Consider the following 17,556-nt stretch of genomic DNA (forward strand, 5'->3'; position numbering starts at 1 on the left):
GTCGGACTGCTGCTGTGTGGTCGCGGGAGATAGAAATATTTCGTAGTGCCGACTTATGAGATTTCTGTGGCTTCTGCAGTGAAGACGTAGTATGCATTTAGAAGTGGATATCTCGCGATCTATGTTGTTGCTCATAACTAATTACGTGAAGTAGGAATCTATTGTTTCCGTGTTATTAAACTTATATTTTATTTAATTGTTGAACCATCGGCACCAATAAGTGTTTTGCAGTAATAAACGGCATTCTTAAAGGTACTTTTGCTATCGTACTCATCATTTAAAGTCGTTAAAATAGTATCTGCAGATATTTAATTGCAATCTTTCATTTATAAATTTCTATGTTATATTCAAAATTCGCAATTGCCAAAGGATAGGAACCCTCGACCATTCGATTCATGTGTATATTCACATGGTGTACTGTAGACTCAGCAGTATTTAGCTTGTAATGCGGCAACTACATACCCCAACCCCTAGACAACGAAACCAGCCAAAACTTTTAATGTTCAACTCTTATGAGTGTGAGGGTACGTAGTTCAGGGTCACCACACTTTTTTTTTTTTTTTTTTTTTTTTTTGAAAGACCGTAGCACAAACTGATGAAAGACCCGTGAACCCCCTGGGGCATTAATTCCTCTTAATTTCGTCTAACGTAGCAAGGATTTCTAGTGATTATTCTAGGCTGATTATGGTGACTACCAGCAGCTGCCCCTCTACCCATTTAGGCACCCTCTGGGTAAATCAGAGGAGTCCTCACCTAGTGGTCTATTGGTGAAAATATCCAACTGTTTGCCGACACGTCCTGCCCCAGTACTGGGCGAGAAACTCCCAGCACAGTTGTGCAAAAGCTGAACAGTTCCATCCTGTAATCTGTTACCAGAAACTCGCTTAGTTTATCAACTGCTGCTCAAACACACTCCTCTGTTATCAGAGATGAATGTTGACAGTGTTGCATTAACCCTTTCACTACCAAGAGGACGTATCTGTCCCCCAACACATTATCAGAGGACCAGTTGCTATTTATTCCATGTTATTGCTATGTGTCAATGTTCCACTGCTAAAGTGGAGGCTACTATTGGTTGGTAGAGTTCTTATAATTACAGATTGGACCTGTAGGTTGTGCTGTACTTAAATTTCTTTGTTAACCCTCATCACTGCATGGATATATTGATTTAGTTTGCACCTGCAGATAGGTAACCAAATTACCAGATACACAAAGCAGGCTGACTTTGCACATTTCCAGACACACCGCATCAAAGGCAAACCCACATACTGTCGCTTGCCACATCACAAACAAAGCCCGTACTGAGCACCAGTAGGACATTTACGAACTCTGAGAGATGCTGGATGGTGTGTTTTCCTTACGTCTTGTAGTTTTTGTTCTATCGTCTTCAGAAACACTGGACGTACTTATAAATAATCCCGTATGTCCTAGACCCAACCCCCAATCTCCTTGGAAAATGAAACGGCGGGAAATATTCTTTTCATGTTGCTACTTCTAAGATATTAATTAAAATAATCATACATTAATGTTTTTGACATAAAATTGGTAGTCGAAGGGTTAAACAATGAAATTTTGTAAATATTCAGGCTGATGAATTGTGGAAGACATTCCACTAAAATGTTCGCAATTTGGTGTAGTAAACAGTATGGTCAGGTTCCAAAGTTGATTGATATTACACAGAAACATGTTGATTACTCATTGGTCAAATGTTGTGCGTCCATGACACCCGTAATTGCCTGTACAGTGCCTGATCAATTTAAGTAATTTTTATATTAATCTAGCTTACTGCTACTGGTAATATCGCAGATTTTTGTTATGGAACACATAAGTTATTTTGATTAATTACGAAGAAAAAACGATAAATATGGAATGTTCTTTACGTTTAGTATTTTTATTCATTCTTTTTATAACTCCACACTGAGTATACAGGTTATTTTTAATATGTGATCATAATATATATGCAATAGATCGCCCAATTGCAATAGCCTCACATTTAATGGTGGAACAAATCTTTATTGCATCTAGTTAATTCCAAGGGCTAAGCAGACCTAACTTACCTCTCTGGCATCATCTTCATACCGTACTCTGAGAGACAGGTGTAAATCCAGAGAGCAGTAAATATCTTTATAGTTAAAACGAGTCTGACTTTTCCTATAATGCAAGCATCAAAGTGAGATATTTCATACATCGTATCCCTGACTCTTGAAGTAAATGATTCTACCTGGTTCGCACTTTCCGCCTCAGGGGTCATAACATGAGGGAAAACTATGTTCAGAGGAGCCGGCACTGGTACAGACCCCTGCAGCATCCAACGAAGGGACAGAGTGCGGTGCCATGACTTCAAACATTATGTCCTCGCTATGGTTGTTGCCACTTCAAGTGGTTTGCTGGGCAGAGGGAACTGCCCAACGTCTAGCGACTGCAACATGACGTGACTGCACCGAGCTGATTCAGCTGCTGTTCAGCCACGACCTTTAAATTACTTCATAATTTCTGTTCTAATTCTACATATTGCACAACAATAATATTAGCAAGAGTTGTCTCAACAGAGGAACAGACCAAGGAATCAAAAACTGGGGTAGTTGATAAGATTGCTGCTCAAATACGTAGAATTAGAACAGAAATTATTCAGTAAAGTAAGTATTGAAATTTTAAGTGTCACAGCTGACCAGTGGATGAATGAATCTGCAAGGTGTGGTCACATCCCTATCACTAGCACCCCGTATTGCCCCAGTTGTCCCAGCCATAAGGTGACACAATTAAAATGTGTAATCCCTAACATATGAAAGAAAAACATTCAGCCTCAGAAAATGTGAAACAGGAACTTCTAATGGCCTTGCTGCCTTGAAATATTTCAGGATTCTTCAGACGGTCAATAATTCATCTGCTTTTGAAACTAATATACCATAAGCTAATATGACATAGCATTTATTTTCTGGAACATCAGTGAATATTCTAAGGCTCACAATTTCCACTTCAGTATCATCAATATGTACTTCAAGTGTTGTGTTCCTTTCACTGTATGTTAATGACCTAGCAGAAAAAATTGCTAATGTGACCACAGTACTTCTTGCAGACTACACAAATATCCCAGTCAGATCGTCTGTTGAAAGTAGCCTATAGGAAACTGCTGGAGTACAAAATTTAACACAACTGTTCAAAAAGATCTGCCTTATATGAATTCTAAGAGGAAAAACTCAGCCAGTCAATTTGCACAATGCAGTCAGCAGCTCATGGTCAAATGGTTAGTATTGCTACCTTTAGGTAACAGTGCCCCAGCTTCAGTTCCTGGTTGGATCAAGGATTTTCTCCACTCAAGACTGGGTGTATGTGGTCCTCGTTTATCTCATCATCAGACGCAGAAGTCACTGAAATGGTGTCTACAAGAAAAACTTGCACTTGGCAGCAAAACAAACTCACCTGGTGTCTTCCAGGCAATAAAGCATTACGATCATTTCATTTCATTTCCACAATGCACAGGAACTCTACCTTGCAATACGAGTTTTTCTTATGGAGAAGAACTTGAAATGGGAGATACACCTGCATGTTCTAAATATAAAGCTGAATACAATAACATGTGCTGTAAAAATTCATGTGCAAAATACAAGCCTGCTATCAGTGGGAACAATGTAGCACAGCAGAATCCAATCATTACTGATGCATGGATTGTTTGTTGGGGGATCTCCCTCAGATAAAATCCCAAGCTTTCAATGATTGCATCCATTAGTGTCATTAGGGGCTAGATTTTAGTGTCGTAAAAGCGGTAAGGCTCCCACTTTTATGCCCACAGGATGGCTAGTGATTGGCCAGATTAAGTCATTGTATCATTAGAGATGGTAGATGGCACAGTGTCCACATATTATATCTTAGATTGCTGTACAGCTGTTTGAAGCATCTCTACACGTCGTCGTCGTCGTCGTCGTCGGCTGATACTCGTATCCGAGTTTTCATTTCTCTCCTGAGATTTCCTTTGTCACGGTTCAGGCGTGGAAGTGTCGTTGATGGCTTAGCAATCCTATCCTAGTGTGGAACAGGCGGCCACAGACATTACAGCTGATGGAAGGTGGAGGACGTGGCTGAGCCTGGAGGAGTTTACGTCTCCGGCGTTTGTCATCCTCCATTCTTCGACGTTCCAGCTCAAAGTTTTGAAGAGCATTTGAGGTAACTGAGTGCCAGCGACTTCGGTCTTCTGCTATTGTGGACCAGTTACTCGGATCGATGTTCAAGTTTTTCAGATTTTTCTTGTACTGATCCTTATAACGTTTGAGAGGGGCACCTCGTGGCCTTTTACCTGTGCTCACTTCGCTGTACAGCATTTGGCGTGGAAGTCTGTCATTTTTCATCCGCTGGACATGTCCGACCCATCTGAGTTGATGGCCAATGATAAGAGCTTCCTTGCTATACATTTTTGCTTTCTCAAGAACAGCCGTGTTGGATATGAAGTCATCCCATTTCAGGTTCATAATATATCTTACGTTCTGTTGGCTGAAGCGTTCTAGTTTCTTCAGATCACAGCGATATAACGTCCAGGTTTCGCAACCATATAGCAGGGTGGAAATGACTACAGCTTTGTACACCATCAGTTTGGTGTACAGTGTTAGGTCTTTATTCAGGAAGACACGCTTTGTAAGACGTCCAAATGCTAGCACGTAATCTATTCTCCACATCTCTTCCAGATGAGCAGTTAGATGACAGTATGCTTCCCAGGAAGAGGAAATGGTCCACTTGCTCCAAGGGTGTATCATAAATGGATACGCTGAAGTCAGGAACGGAGGAGCCAGGAGTTGGCTGCGCCATCACCTTTGTCTTTGGAATATTGATGGATAGACCAAATCGTTCGTACGCCCTGCTGAAGGAATCAACTGACAGCTGCAATGCTGCAGGTGAATGAGCTGGAGAAGCATTGTCATCAGCATACTGCAGCTATGTCACACGATTGGTACTGGTGAACCTTTTTGAATGGAGTCTGGACTGGTTGAATAATCCTCCATCAAACCTGTACTTTAGTTCTATTCATCTCTACACATATCAATGGTAAACTATGTAGGGTCTTTCTCTGTGAACTTACTTTGTGAAGCACATGCTTTCATGCATTTCTAATTGTATATCCTGTCTGTGTATTGAAGATATTCAGTGCAATGATTGACAATACTCCTTAATAGAATGCCCAATATTCTGTCACAGCCGTATGGAGTATTATAAATGTCTGGGACTCTTAGGTTGAGATTATCTTCGGCAGCTCACTTTTCTTTAGTTTTCCTTGGTGGCCACAAAAGGAGTTAGAGACTTAGCCTGTTTAAGACTACCTGACTAAGTCACTGTTACACTGCAGAATGGACGCTGGAACTGTGTGATGGTCTTCCTGGCTTGGTTGAACAATGTCAGTGTCTCGTCTTAGCTTTTTACACAGGATATTTAATGTCACACACTGAATACACATTTCTTTTGAACATTGTCATCAGGTAATTAATGTTGGAGTCAAGGTAGTCCTCGTCCAAAATTCTCCTGGCTCTGTGTATTAGGATGTTATGAACAGCTCTTATGTAAGTTGGATGATGAAAAGCTATGCCACTGAGATTTAGGTTCACTTGTTTCTGCATTTGATACACAGAAGATATGAGAATCCTCCATCTGCTTTGCATTCAACTAACACATCTATAAAAAAAGGAAGCTTCCCGTCTCTGTACATTTCCTCTCTAAACCTAATATTTGGGCCTATGCTATGTTCAATGAACTGCTGCTCTCTGCCATACCACAAGGTTAAAAAAAAATTGTCAGCATATCTGAAGATGTGGGATGAATGGATAAGGTCTGAGTTCAATCCCCATTCTTCAAAATCCTACATAATCAAATTATAAAATGCTGTGGAAGAGGCGAACCTATCGGTGTTCTGTCAGTTATTACCACCATGCCAAAAACACATGATCGATGTGTCAAAATAATTTCATAAAAGGGAGATCTGATAAAGCAACAGCTCTATTTTTCTATTGATATCTTCATAAACCGAACCCATGTCGAAGCTGCCCCATTGTACCTGGGCCTAGAGTTTGCAGCACGGTGTCTATAACGGTTGGCTAGAGATGCCAATAATTTAAATGCTTCAGCTGCGTGCATGTATGTAGAAGAGCTGTTTGCAGTGAAGATAGGTCTCAGTGGTTCTTTTCCTTGCGAATTTTTGGGCAAATCATGAAGCCTGGGTGACAAAAGTGCTCTTATGCTTAAATGCTTCACAGGTTCTAAGAAGCCAGACTTTTTAGTAACTCACCTGCCTTCCTCCTGTGTAACAATGTGGTAACTTGTTGCCCAACATTTAAGACTGAATTTCTTTATGATGGACAACATTCCTCTTGCAGCAGCTGCCACTGGTGCTGGATGAGCATCTCACACTCTAACCAAATGCTTACATATTACATCTGCTTTCTGTTTCATAATCAACTACAAAGTAACATCAAAAGCCAACTTCAAGATAAAATCTATAGGTAGCTTACTTACCCTGATGTCTTATTTCCCAACAGTTTACCACAACAAATGGTGTTAAAAAGACGGGTTTTCGAGATATCTTTAATGCAGTATTTGTTAGCTTCACTACACACTTAATGTTTATGGTGTTTTGATTTCTCAACTTTAGACTTTCAATGTTTTGTGTGGGCAGACCACAGCGTTTGAGTTCGTGATGAAACAGTGATGTTTCCGTGATGTTACAGGTCTTCTGCTGCGACTGGCTGACATGAGGAGCCGTCATGTTAATTTACATACCATATTTTTCATACCATTTATATTCGTAATGCACAGAAGATCTCTCCCAAACGTATAGTTTTTAGTACAGTTTCATGCTAAGGTGTCGGCAAATTTGACGTTTAGCACAAAAAGCCATGCTATAAATGAGGATGCAGTTTATAAAATGTAATGTCAGTGGGTAAACATATCACTACCCTTTTTTATGCTCTTAATTTTGTAAGCTTAACTGATAGTTACAACAAAGGAAATGCTTCTTATCTATTAATGCATTTCTGATTACCTTCATTCATTTGTTTGTAGGTGAAATCAGCTCGTCTCTCCGTCTGTGCCGCAAAACGTCTATGACCATTTCACTGAAATTTGGCTGATTTTTGAGAGTGCACGTCGCAAATGCACAAATTCTGTCGTCCTTCATAGTATTATGCAGAAATGTTTTCACTCGCTTTAATGTAGAGAAGCAGCGTCCTTCCTCTCCTGTTATTAATAGAAAGGTTACTATTATCTGCAGAATAGTAACACTTTCTGGAAATGTTTTTGCCAAATTGTTTTCATAAAGGAAGTTCAAAAGGTCAAAGCACCTGACGCTTTCACAAAATCATTCCAGCTGTATAGCACATTCAGTTCATGACGTAATTCTGAGCACTTTAATTTAAACAAATTGACAGCTGTATTCAGTTCTTTTTCTGCTGGGAAAACTATTTTATGTTTGGAAAATAATAATGGTTCAAAGAGCTGTCCATCTGACAAGTGACCATTAAAATTGAATTGATCTCTTATCAGAGTCACGATGCCGTCACAGGCATCTTGTGCGCGCACCGTTCGTGATTCAGTGAAATGTCCTGGTTTTGCAGTTAGCTCTTCCCGTTCTCAGTGATCGTGAGTATCTCGCAACGCCCTAACATGCGGGATAGAAGCTGAAAACTGAGATACATATTCAACAGTTTTCACCGCACCGATATTCCTTTGCTGGAGTTGGTTGAATGGAATGTCCCAGTGAGCCATGAAATCTTTGTTTTGCAGGAAACACTAGAGTCCCATAGTCTTGTTAAGTCTCCTGAAATCATTACTACCATCATCATCAATGATTTTTCCATGAACTCAACAATTTGCTTCTGCTACTTGTTTATCGTTGTTACGCTCCATCATTTGACATTCCATCTGAGGGACTGAGAACAAGTAAGAATATGTATCTTCACTATCTCATCAAGAATGTCTGTGTGCTTAGGAGACTGGGGAAAACGGTACAAATTCCTTCCAAGTGGCTGAAGAAGATCTGCACTTGCTTACTGCCTATCACACAATGTTCAACAATCAAATTTGAGTGATGTGCGTAACAGTGAACGAAGTAAGCATTTTTGTACACCTCTTTAATTCTGATTTGAATTCCACTTTTGGGACCACTCATAATAGCAACACCGTCTTGACACTGAGCTATCAGTTTCTCAGGTGTTCCTTTTATGTTCACTTTCTCTAGCTGAGAACAGCTGCAGTTATGCCATCTGCAGTGTGACTTTCTGGTCCTACAGAGGAAATAAACCTTTCATTAATCTTCCCCAGCAGGTCATAGTGAATTATTATGACCAGTTGTGACAAGTTCGCCATGGGTCGTTTCATGAACTTCAATACCAAGGAAACCTGTCTTCAACAGTTCATTTCTGATCACATTTTGTTTCAGAAATGCCTAAATAAACCTGATTTCTGATGTGCTGCTTCAGGACAACGTCAAATTCTGCCATCAAATCAATTAGTTCTTGAAAAATTCCTGGGTTCTTAGAATATTCTGTTTGGTCATGGTCCATTAAGGACAGTTTGAATTTTCTGTAAAATTTAATGCAGTCTATCAGTTTACTCCAGATACACCGGTTTTTTTCGTCATTATCCTCTTATGTCTTTATTATTGAAGGCGGTAAGCACTGCATAGTTGGCACACATGTCTACTTTCTTTAGCATTGAAAATTCAGTAAAACTTTTTTTTTCACTGGAATTGTTTTTCATCTTTTCATGCAAAATTCTCTACATCTGTGATACCATCCTCTGTACAGGGACTATCACTACTGTTTGCCCCAAGACAGGTGAAACAGAAAAATGTGTTTTTCACTTCACAACCACTGTGCAGCATTGTACTTTGAAGTGTTAAAATTTTGTGAGTATCCTTGCCTGGATTTACACTGTTTTTGTTCTTGAGTGATTTTCAGGTGTGGCGTGGTCGCCTTAAATTCCTTTGCTTTTATGTTCCAAATTTTTACCTAATAAATTGCACACTGAATCCCTACTGCGTTGTTTTGAACTCATGGTATGCCTCAGTTGTTTGGGGGATAATATAGCCCACTTCACTCAACCACAATACCCTTCTCACAAAGAGAAAAAATCACCAAAATAATGCACATTACCTACAAACATGGTCAGCAAGCAAGGAATATATTTGGCGCCCTTTGTTCTACAAACTGCGCATGAAACTCTCGCCATGTGGTGATACTTATGTTACCGTATCCTAATGAACTCTGGTTGTAGATTTCCAAACCTATTTTAACAATGGACAGAATAACCAATGGAAGAACAAAAACAACTATCAAAACAATAATACTGAATGCTGAATAATGATGCATCAAAGCATAAAAAAGATACACAGAGACAGGAATTTGACGGTGAAGTTTGAACGACTCTCTTCATTCTCTTTTGGTGTAAGCAGCAGATTGTGACAACTGTGTGAGGGTTGGTACGACACGCTGAGACTGAATGACCACAGCCTATGGGCCAGCCATAAGAGCGGTACTCAATAGAAGCCACACCTCAAAACCTCTGCTGTATAGAGCTAAGCGGCATTTCAAAGCTCAGCCTTAATACTAGCTACTACCTGTTCGAAAAACATTGTTTGATATCACATATCAACAGTTCCATAAGCGATGACTGGAATTTTTTAAATCCATGTGGAAAATATGCAAAATGAGCTTTGATGATGTAAGTTACATGTTCAGAAATTTGTTTCAATAGATATTTTTGGGCAGATCCACTTCAGAGTCTTTAATTACGAGCTGTGCCTGTTATATCCTGACCTTTCATATAATGGATGTGTCTCAACTTATTTTCACTGTTCGGTACCAGGCTAAGTGAAATGATGGAGTTGACATCCTGTCTAGTTTGAACATTCCAACATCTGGAAGTAACCTCATTTACTATTCCATTCCTTGACATCTACTGTGAACTGGCATTAAGGCGCAGTTGACTTCACTGTCAAACGGTGGACTGTTCACACACTGTACATTTGCTTCATCTTACTTAAGTTATAACAATAATGAACACAACAAATCAAATCCAGTGATAAATCTGCTCAACTGTAACATAAGGACAAATGATAAATATACCTGCTGAAATGCCTGTATTAATTATACCAGCTGTGGAAAAAATAATCACTTTAACGATATGTAATATCTATGAGGCCCAGAAGTCTCCACACACATGGGACATAGAGAAGTACCACAGGTAAGACTGTAAAAACCATAGAGAACACTACATCGTGAAGTTTTAGCCAAGGGGGGGGGGGGGGAGGGCAGGGGGGCAGTGAAAGACTGCTAAATATTTACCCCAATAACATCAGATATGTAACATGCACTCATTGTTAACAGAAAGAGCTGCCACAATATTTTTTCAAAAGTTGTCATTTGGAGAAGTGATGCTCTTACCCAATATTTGGATCGTCGAAACTAGCTCTTCCCAGCTTTATTACAGAGGGTTACAGCCAAAAATTATAATTCTTTTCTTGAAGCATTCACACAATTATTATCTAGAACATCAAGACTACACTGCATAATTGCAATTTCAATGATAAAACTGCAAGTTACAAGATATCAAACAATGGAAAATCCACAATGGAATGTTTCTCTTATTGCTCTACAAGTCGCACTGCACTCTCTCATTAAGAGGCACGCTGTATCAACCATCTCAGCCGCACACAACGGACAGCTAAAAGACTGTGCTGACTGTTGGTGCAGCACCTCATGTTCCACATTACTCCATTAAGTCTAGTTCAGCAGCCATACACTGTGGTCATGTGCGAGTGAGTTACATTTGCGTGAGTGTGAGTGTGGTATTTACTTTCAACAAAGGCCTTGTTGGCCGAAAGCTCTTTTTTGTTGTGCGTATCTGTGACTCAGTATCTCCGCTATATGGTGAGTAACTAGACACATTGTATAAGAGGATAGCTATGCCCAGTCATCTACACATTCCAGGAAGAAGAGGTAGAGAGATATCGTCGAGTGAGAGAGAGAGAGAGAGAGGGAGATAGAGAGAGAGAGAGAGAGAGAGAAGAGAGACGAGAGATCATGGCACCGTATATTTGTCAGATGTGAAAAACTACATTGGCCAAAAGCTAAATGTCACTCCACTGGCCTATGGTGCCTTTATTTGGAAAGGAGTAATCTGTCCTATTTATGTATTATTTCTAATATTTACTCCATGTGCGAACTAAGTTGGCACTCAGTATGGTAGCTGATGGGAGCAACTATAACGTGTACGTAAGTACACCCGACACTGGATCATGACACGTATATTGAACACTGCAGAGGCAGCAGACAGATTTTATTTGGATTTGTACACTGTAAACAGTGGAAGGACTTCCTGTTCCTTATGATTCTACCTTCTCTCTACCACTTTTACATTTCAACCTTCGTTTCCTCTTCTTTCCCTTATTCTAGTCAGAATTAGTCATTACTATCCAATCTGTAAGAACCAATCCAAGACGTCCTTACATGAATTAATACATCTGTAATTCTTATAGCTCTTGTATGAGAAAGTATTTGTTGGCTTAAAGGGTATCACAGGAAAAAAATATTTAACTGGACAACTTCTCAGACTCACATGTGGTCTGTGTGACACAGACAAGGCCTATATTTACATTTTTACACCTAGACATACATTGTTTATTAAATTCTATCTCCAATTACATATAGTCACATTTGAAACTGGCATTAACAAAAACACTGAAGTTTCCACCACTACCAAAATTCATAACAGATATGAAGTATTACAGATTTACACATTCCACTTCCTCACACCTGAAATTTGTGTGCCAATTGTTCATGGCATTAATCACGAGAAGTTCAGCTCATTTGATTCTTTCCTCCATGGCAAAAAGGTTTGCTTTCGTCCACATGTTGTGTAATTCTCTTTGCAACAAGACAAAGAATAACACATGTCCCTAGCATTTAAATGCAGGATCAGCTTAAAAAATTTTACTGATGAAACCTAATAATAATCGAAAACTATTTTAACCATTTCAGTATCTCACCCTTGGCATTACATTACATGTAAAGTGGTTTTCTCGTCAATTTCACAAGTGCACATCTGTAATGTGTGTGAGTGTGAATGCATTGGCGTGAGTATCACACTTACGAACTTGATACCAAAAAAGACAATATTGTACTGTTATCACCTTTGTAGCTATTGTGAGATATTTTTTCCAGCTGCTCTACATATAAATGAGGGAGACCTGTATCTCGTGCACCTTGTATTATCACACTCATGTAGAGTTCAGAGGGAAGTCGGTCTTCTGGAATAGGCTGCCCTGGTACTAGCTCTGATGGAGTGTCACACAGCTGATAGCAGCGGCACAGCAGTTTCTTTCCATCTGATTTCTCAACTTTAACCTCAAACGGAAAGTACATGCCTGATGGAACACCTTCTTGTCTGCAAAATAAGACACACAGCCTAGAAAGCTGAATTCAGACTTGCTCCTCATGTTGTATTAACAGCAGTAATAACACCAATCACAGGCTGCAAAACAGGATACCTCTTCAAATATTGTGTTTTATTTTGTTTAGTTTGCGGAGATAGGAATGTCACAAGCGAGTCAAAATGATAGCACATAGCTTTTTACCTGCAGGATAGTGTTTGTCTAGTAGATTTATCATCAAAATAGACTGTGTCAGCACTGTGCAAAGAGAGAAGAAGAAATCTTATTTATTGGCACGTTTAACAAAAGCAACACTGAGAAGCAGTAATTTAAAAGAGTTGCAAAAGCTAATAAATAATTACAAAGAAAATATTTACATTTTATATAGAGAAGAAATTACCTCTGTGCATAAGCTACAATCTTTTAAGAGCAATATTACCGCAAGACAATAGTATAGGCCTCAACATGGGTTACTTAAGGGGACCACACCCTGCCTATCTAACTCATGTTAATTTAGGCAAGTGTTTGACCCATTTCTGAAAAATCTATTTGATGCAGGACCTTTTATATTTTTACTGTATGTTACATGATGCTAATAGAGTCAACTGTACTAAAATGTACTTTATCCATTTTATAGTTTTTAAGAAATACTTTTTTAAATTTACTAACAAAAAATATTGAGTTTTTTCTGCAGAAAATATTTTTTGTGTACTTCCTAATGGGGAAATATTAATTAATGTAGTACGAGAGGTGGTTTTTTATGTTATGCAGAGTCTCTGAAAATTTCATTCATTTATCTATGGTAGTTTCTGATATAATGGAGTATATGTACTGAAAATTTTGGTTTGTGGGAAATTGACTTTAAAGAAAAGAACTTTTGAAGTTTGTTACTTATAGTTAATTAAAACTGTCCTGCTGCATATGATGGCCCTTCTTTGGCCTCTGGCAGGTCTTCCAGGTTCTTTTTCACGTTCCTGGATGTTTGTCTTGCTTTCTTGGCCATATCAGATGCATTGGCTACCCTCATTTTATCACAATGTTGCAGCCCAGTGATCATATTTTCACGAGGATTAATTCCCAGCTCTTTCAGTACCCAACACTTTCCAATATTACCACAATTGAATGTAATAACAGCATCATGAACTCCTAGTTTCACTGTATGCATGCCTACAAATACAGTTTTAGGAAGGTGGTTCCAAATTATGCTGTAGAAACATTCATTTGGGTTATGCCACTGCCCATGCAGACATTTCCTTAGAAGGTCAGGATGAGCCAAGTCTCTGAAAATAGATTTAATTGCTGTAATAACAGCAGCAGGAAGAAAATGCTGATGAGAATAAGATTCTCCAGTTGCCTGAGCCCTACTGCACTTGCACCACGAATTTTCTCCTGATGGACACAATCCATGAGGTGGCTTATCACCAGTAGAGGACTTACGGAAGAATATGGCCCAAACATCTCTCTTCATTGCCTCCAGATTTTCTTTATTTCTCCTAACCGCCTGCCCATAGTATACCTGCAAGTTTTCTATTTCAGTTTTAGTTAACCGACCCTGTCCGATCAACAATTTTCCATCTTCTAATTTTTTTCCTCATATCAACAGTTTTTTCAGTCTTGTTCCCAAACGTTTTTTTAACATGGCCTACACATTCTATTTTGCTAATAATGGCCTCTCCATATGGCTTAGAGTTGACAGTGGGTGGTTGCCAGTGGGTGACAGAAAAGTGGGCGTGGCACATAAACACAATTGGTAGAAAATGCGCTTTAAATGGTCGAAAAAAAAGTTTTCAGCAAAATCCTTTTCACAGTACTTAAATAAAACGTTAATCTATCGAAATATGATGAAAATCGAAAATCGATTTTTTTCGACCTGAACCGCAGTGTGGTGGTCCCCTTAATGTGTCTGAAAGTTTCATTTAGAGTACACATTGTCCATGTTTCATTCGAAACGTATCTTTGAACCCTGAGTCACAGCATAAGGATGATACAGGCAAATATTAACAATTGTCTTTAACAGCACTAGCCTACTTCAAGCTCTATAGCACTGAAAAGGTGCTACTATCATAGAAATGCATGGGCTGACACCTGGATAAAATCTAACAGAAAAGCACGTCAAAGATGTAAATTTAGTTTCAGGTATGAGAAACAAGATTTCATTCTGCTTAAAATTATATGACAGCAGTGCAATCACCAAGTGTATTCAAGGCCTGGTTCGAGAACATTCAAGACAAGCGACTTATTTGCCGCCCCCCTCTTCCCCACTTCCCAAGTACACTTTCGTCTGTGCTACTAACTGTGATATGCACTGTATACAAATATTGCACTTGGATACCCTTGGCGGCCCCAAGAAGCCACAACTAACTTTGATATAGGAATCTTCCGTGCCCCTAGCACCTCTCTTAGCTTGTTGGCCCGAGCAGCGACTTGTGTCACTTGGGCTTTAAACCGGCCCTTAGTATATTCTACGTAAAACTGTGCCGCATTCATTCTCGTGATTTTGATAAATCTCTTTACAAGGGACCATCCGCCTATGACAGAACAATTTTAAACACACAACCATGGGGATGTATCCATGAAGAATCTGCTTCCATAGCTTGAGTTATAAAATTATTAAACTAGGCTGCTCCAACACTGCCCCATCAAGCAAGGGTGCCCACAGGTGCCCATCAATTCACCCGCAGGCAGGCACAGGCAAGATAGGCAACCTGCCAGGTAGTCTTATTGCACTTCGTTCATGCTCTGCTCTATTGCGTGCATCCCTGATGCTTGGCATCATATGTTTTATTAATACTTCACACTTCTTAGTGAATATAGCTATAACAATGACTTTTTGAAATAGCCCATTTCTACTTCCCCTTGGTTGGGAAGAACAATTATTATTTGTTGAAAAAGATGGATTTCTTTAGTACCCAGTGTGCCGTAAGACGCTTAATTCAGTGTGAACATACAATAGTCATGCCCCTTCATGCTGTGAAGTTTGATGAGCTGGTCTGTGATGCAAAGGAGCAACTCACTGTGACACTAAAGGGTGAAGCATAGCAACAGGTAATTTTGAGGCAGAAAAAAATCATAATGCAGAGTAGACATTCCGCATTTTCTTAAAATTCATCAGTTCCTGTTATTACACATGCTTCATTTAACTAATTTAACATCACTGTTGATGAGGGATATTCAACTGATGTATCGTAAGCAACAAGTAGCATTCCATTTTCAATAGGGCGCCTGTTCAAACAATGTTTGCTGGCAAATGTAGAGTTCTTAACGCCAGGCGAGGTAAAGAAATCTGGAGTTTTTCTCCAAGAAAACAGTTTCTTGTCAGATCCAAGGTAAGGGCACTCATCCAGAAAATCAACTCAAGGAGAAAGTTTTGACTTGATGCTTATTATCTCCCTTGATGAAATCAATTATGTAACAGACTATGTGCAGCTCGCAATATTTGTATGGGGTATTGACTTGCAACTATAGGCTTTCTGAGGAGCTATTAGATGTAATACTTATAGACAACACAACCACCAGCCACAGGTCTCAATATATTTCAGGTGGTGTGTGAATCAATTGAAAACATACGTTTGTCATGGGGCATGTTCCATACTGTCAACAGATGGAGCACTGCTGGTAGCTGGGAGTCAGCAAGGTTTTATGTCTTGTATGAAAGAAAACATAAGAACCAAATTTGGGAAAGATGTATCAAGTATACACTTCTTTTGTCCACCAAACAGTACCCCACCCTTCCCCCCAGAGCCATGAAGGTTTTTATGTGGGTTTGTTGTTGTTGTTGTGGTCTTCAGTCCCGAGACTGGTTTGATGCAGCTCTCCAAGCTACTCTATCCTGTGCAAGCTTCTTCATCTCCCAGTACCTACTGCAACCTACATCCTTCTGAATCTGCTTAGTATATTCATCTCTTGGTCTCCCCCTACGATTTTTACCCTCCACGCTGCCCTCCAATACTAAATTGGTGATCCCTTGATGCCTCAGAACATGTCCTACCAAGCGATCCCTTCTTCTGGTCAAGTTGTGCCACAAACTTCTCTTCTCCCCAATCCTATTCAATACTTCCTCATTAGTTATGTGATCTACCCATCTAATCTTCAGCATTCTTCTGTAGCACCACATTTCAAAAGCTTCTATTCTCTTCTTGTCCAAACTATTTACTGTCCATGTTTCACTTCCATACATGGCTACACTCCATACAAATACTTTCAGAAATGACTTCCTGTGGGTTTAAAGACACATAAATATCAGATTAAACTTGTATTGCTGAACACTGTTAGATTGTTAAGTTTGGCAGAAGAAAGAAGAGAGATGATGTCTAAAAGTTGTCAATGCTAAGCTGACCTTTCTCTCGCTACTTGTTACCAGTGCACGTTTGTATACTTTATGTCTACTACTAATGTTTTTGAATGCTGCCACCTTCAGTGATCGAACGGCTGTAAACTATAATAGTCCAGTGAATTCTTGTTTGTGTCAACTGAAAAATAATTAGTGCAATGAGTGTGTTTGACCATAAACAACTCTATTACATGCATTCACATAACCTTGTTACTTCTGTGTTTACTTTATACCATACCTGCGTGTATGTATGCAGACAGACAACATTCCTTCTCCTACTTCTCTCCTCCATGTAGCAATAAATTTCCTCCTTCCCGCTTTCTCCACACCTCACTGATGCTGTAGCTTAATTTAGCACTGACAACTTACACCGACTTCTGTCGATAGCTATAGTGAAACTACTGTATCTTCAGGTCACTAATACTTTAAATAGAAGAAACATGGCTTAAAAAACACGCTGGTAACCAAAACCTTTAAGGATTTTAATGCTTTAGACCTTAGAGCAGGGGTAAGTCAATCTGGTCCCTACAAACCACCTGTGTGTGTTCCAGCTTTCATACTGGGCAGTAGGCCAATTTTGACACAAACCATTTGACGACGAGTATTGTGTGTGTGTGTGTGTGTTTACATGGGGGGTGGGGGGGGGCGGAGATTACATTAGGGTTAAACGATAAATACAAGGGATGTTTGAAAAGTTCTCGGAACGGAATAGAAAAAAAGTACTTACATCACAAACTTTTTTTATTTTTCAATGTAGTGTCCTTGTAGATTAATGCACTTGGTCCAATGATGTTCCAGTGCCTTGATCCCGTCTCGAAAA

At 39.4% G+C, this 17,556-nt stretch overlaps 1 protein-coding gene across 1 annotated transcript in view; it reads right to left on the reverse strand.

Annotated features, from left to right (window-relative positions):
* Positions 1-11,644: 11,644 nt before the first annotated feature.
* The window catches only part of LOC126088160 (gamma-glutamylcyclotransferase-like), a 30,515-nt gene continuing 24,603 nt past the window's right edge, over positions 11,645-17,556 (reverse strand). Inside the window, exon 4 of the mRNA XM_049906283.1 lies at positions 11,645-12,420. Within this exon, the coding sequence (XP_049762240.1) occupies positions 12,123-12,420 (298 nt within the window). The 3' untranslated portion in view covers positions 11,645-12,122. The remainder of the gene's footprint in view (positions 12,421-17,556) is intronic.

This window comes from Schistocerca cancellata, chromosome 6 (genome assembly GCF_023864275.1).
Source record: "Schistocerca cancellata isolate TAMUIC-IGC-003103 chromosome 6, iqSchCanc2.1, whole genome shotgun sequence".
Lineage (NCBI taxonomy): Eukaryota > Metazoa > Arthropoda > Insecta > Orthoptera > Acrididae > Schistocerca > Schistocerca cancellata.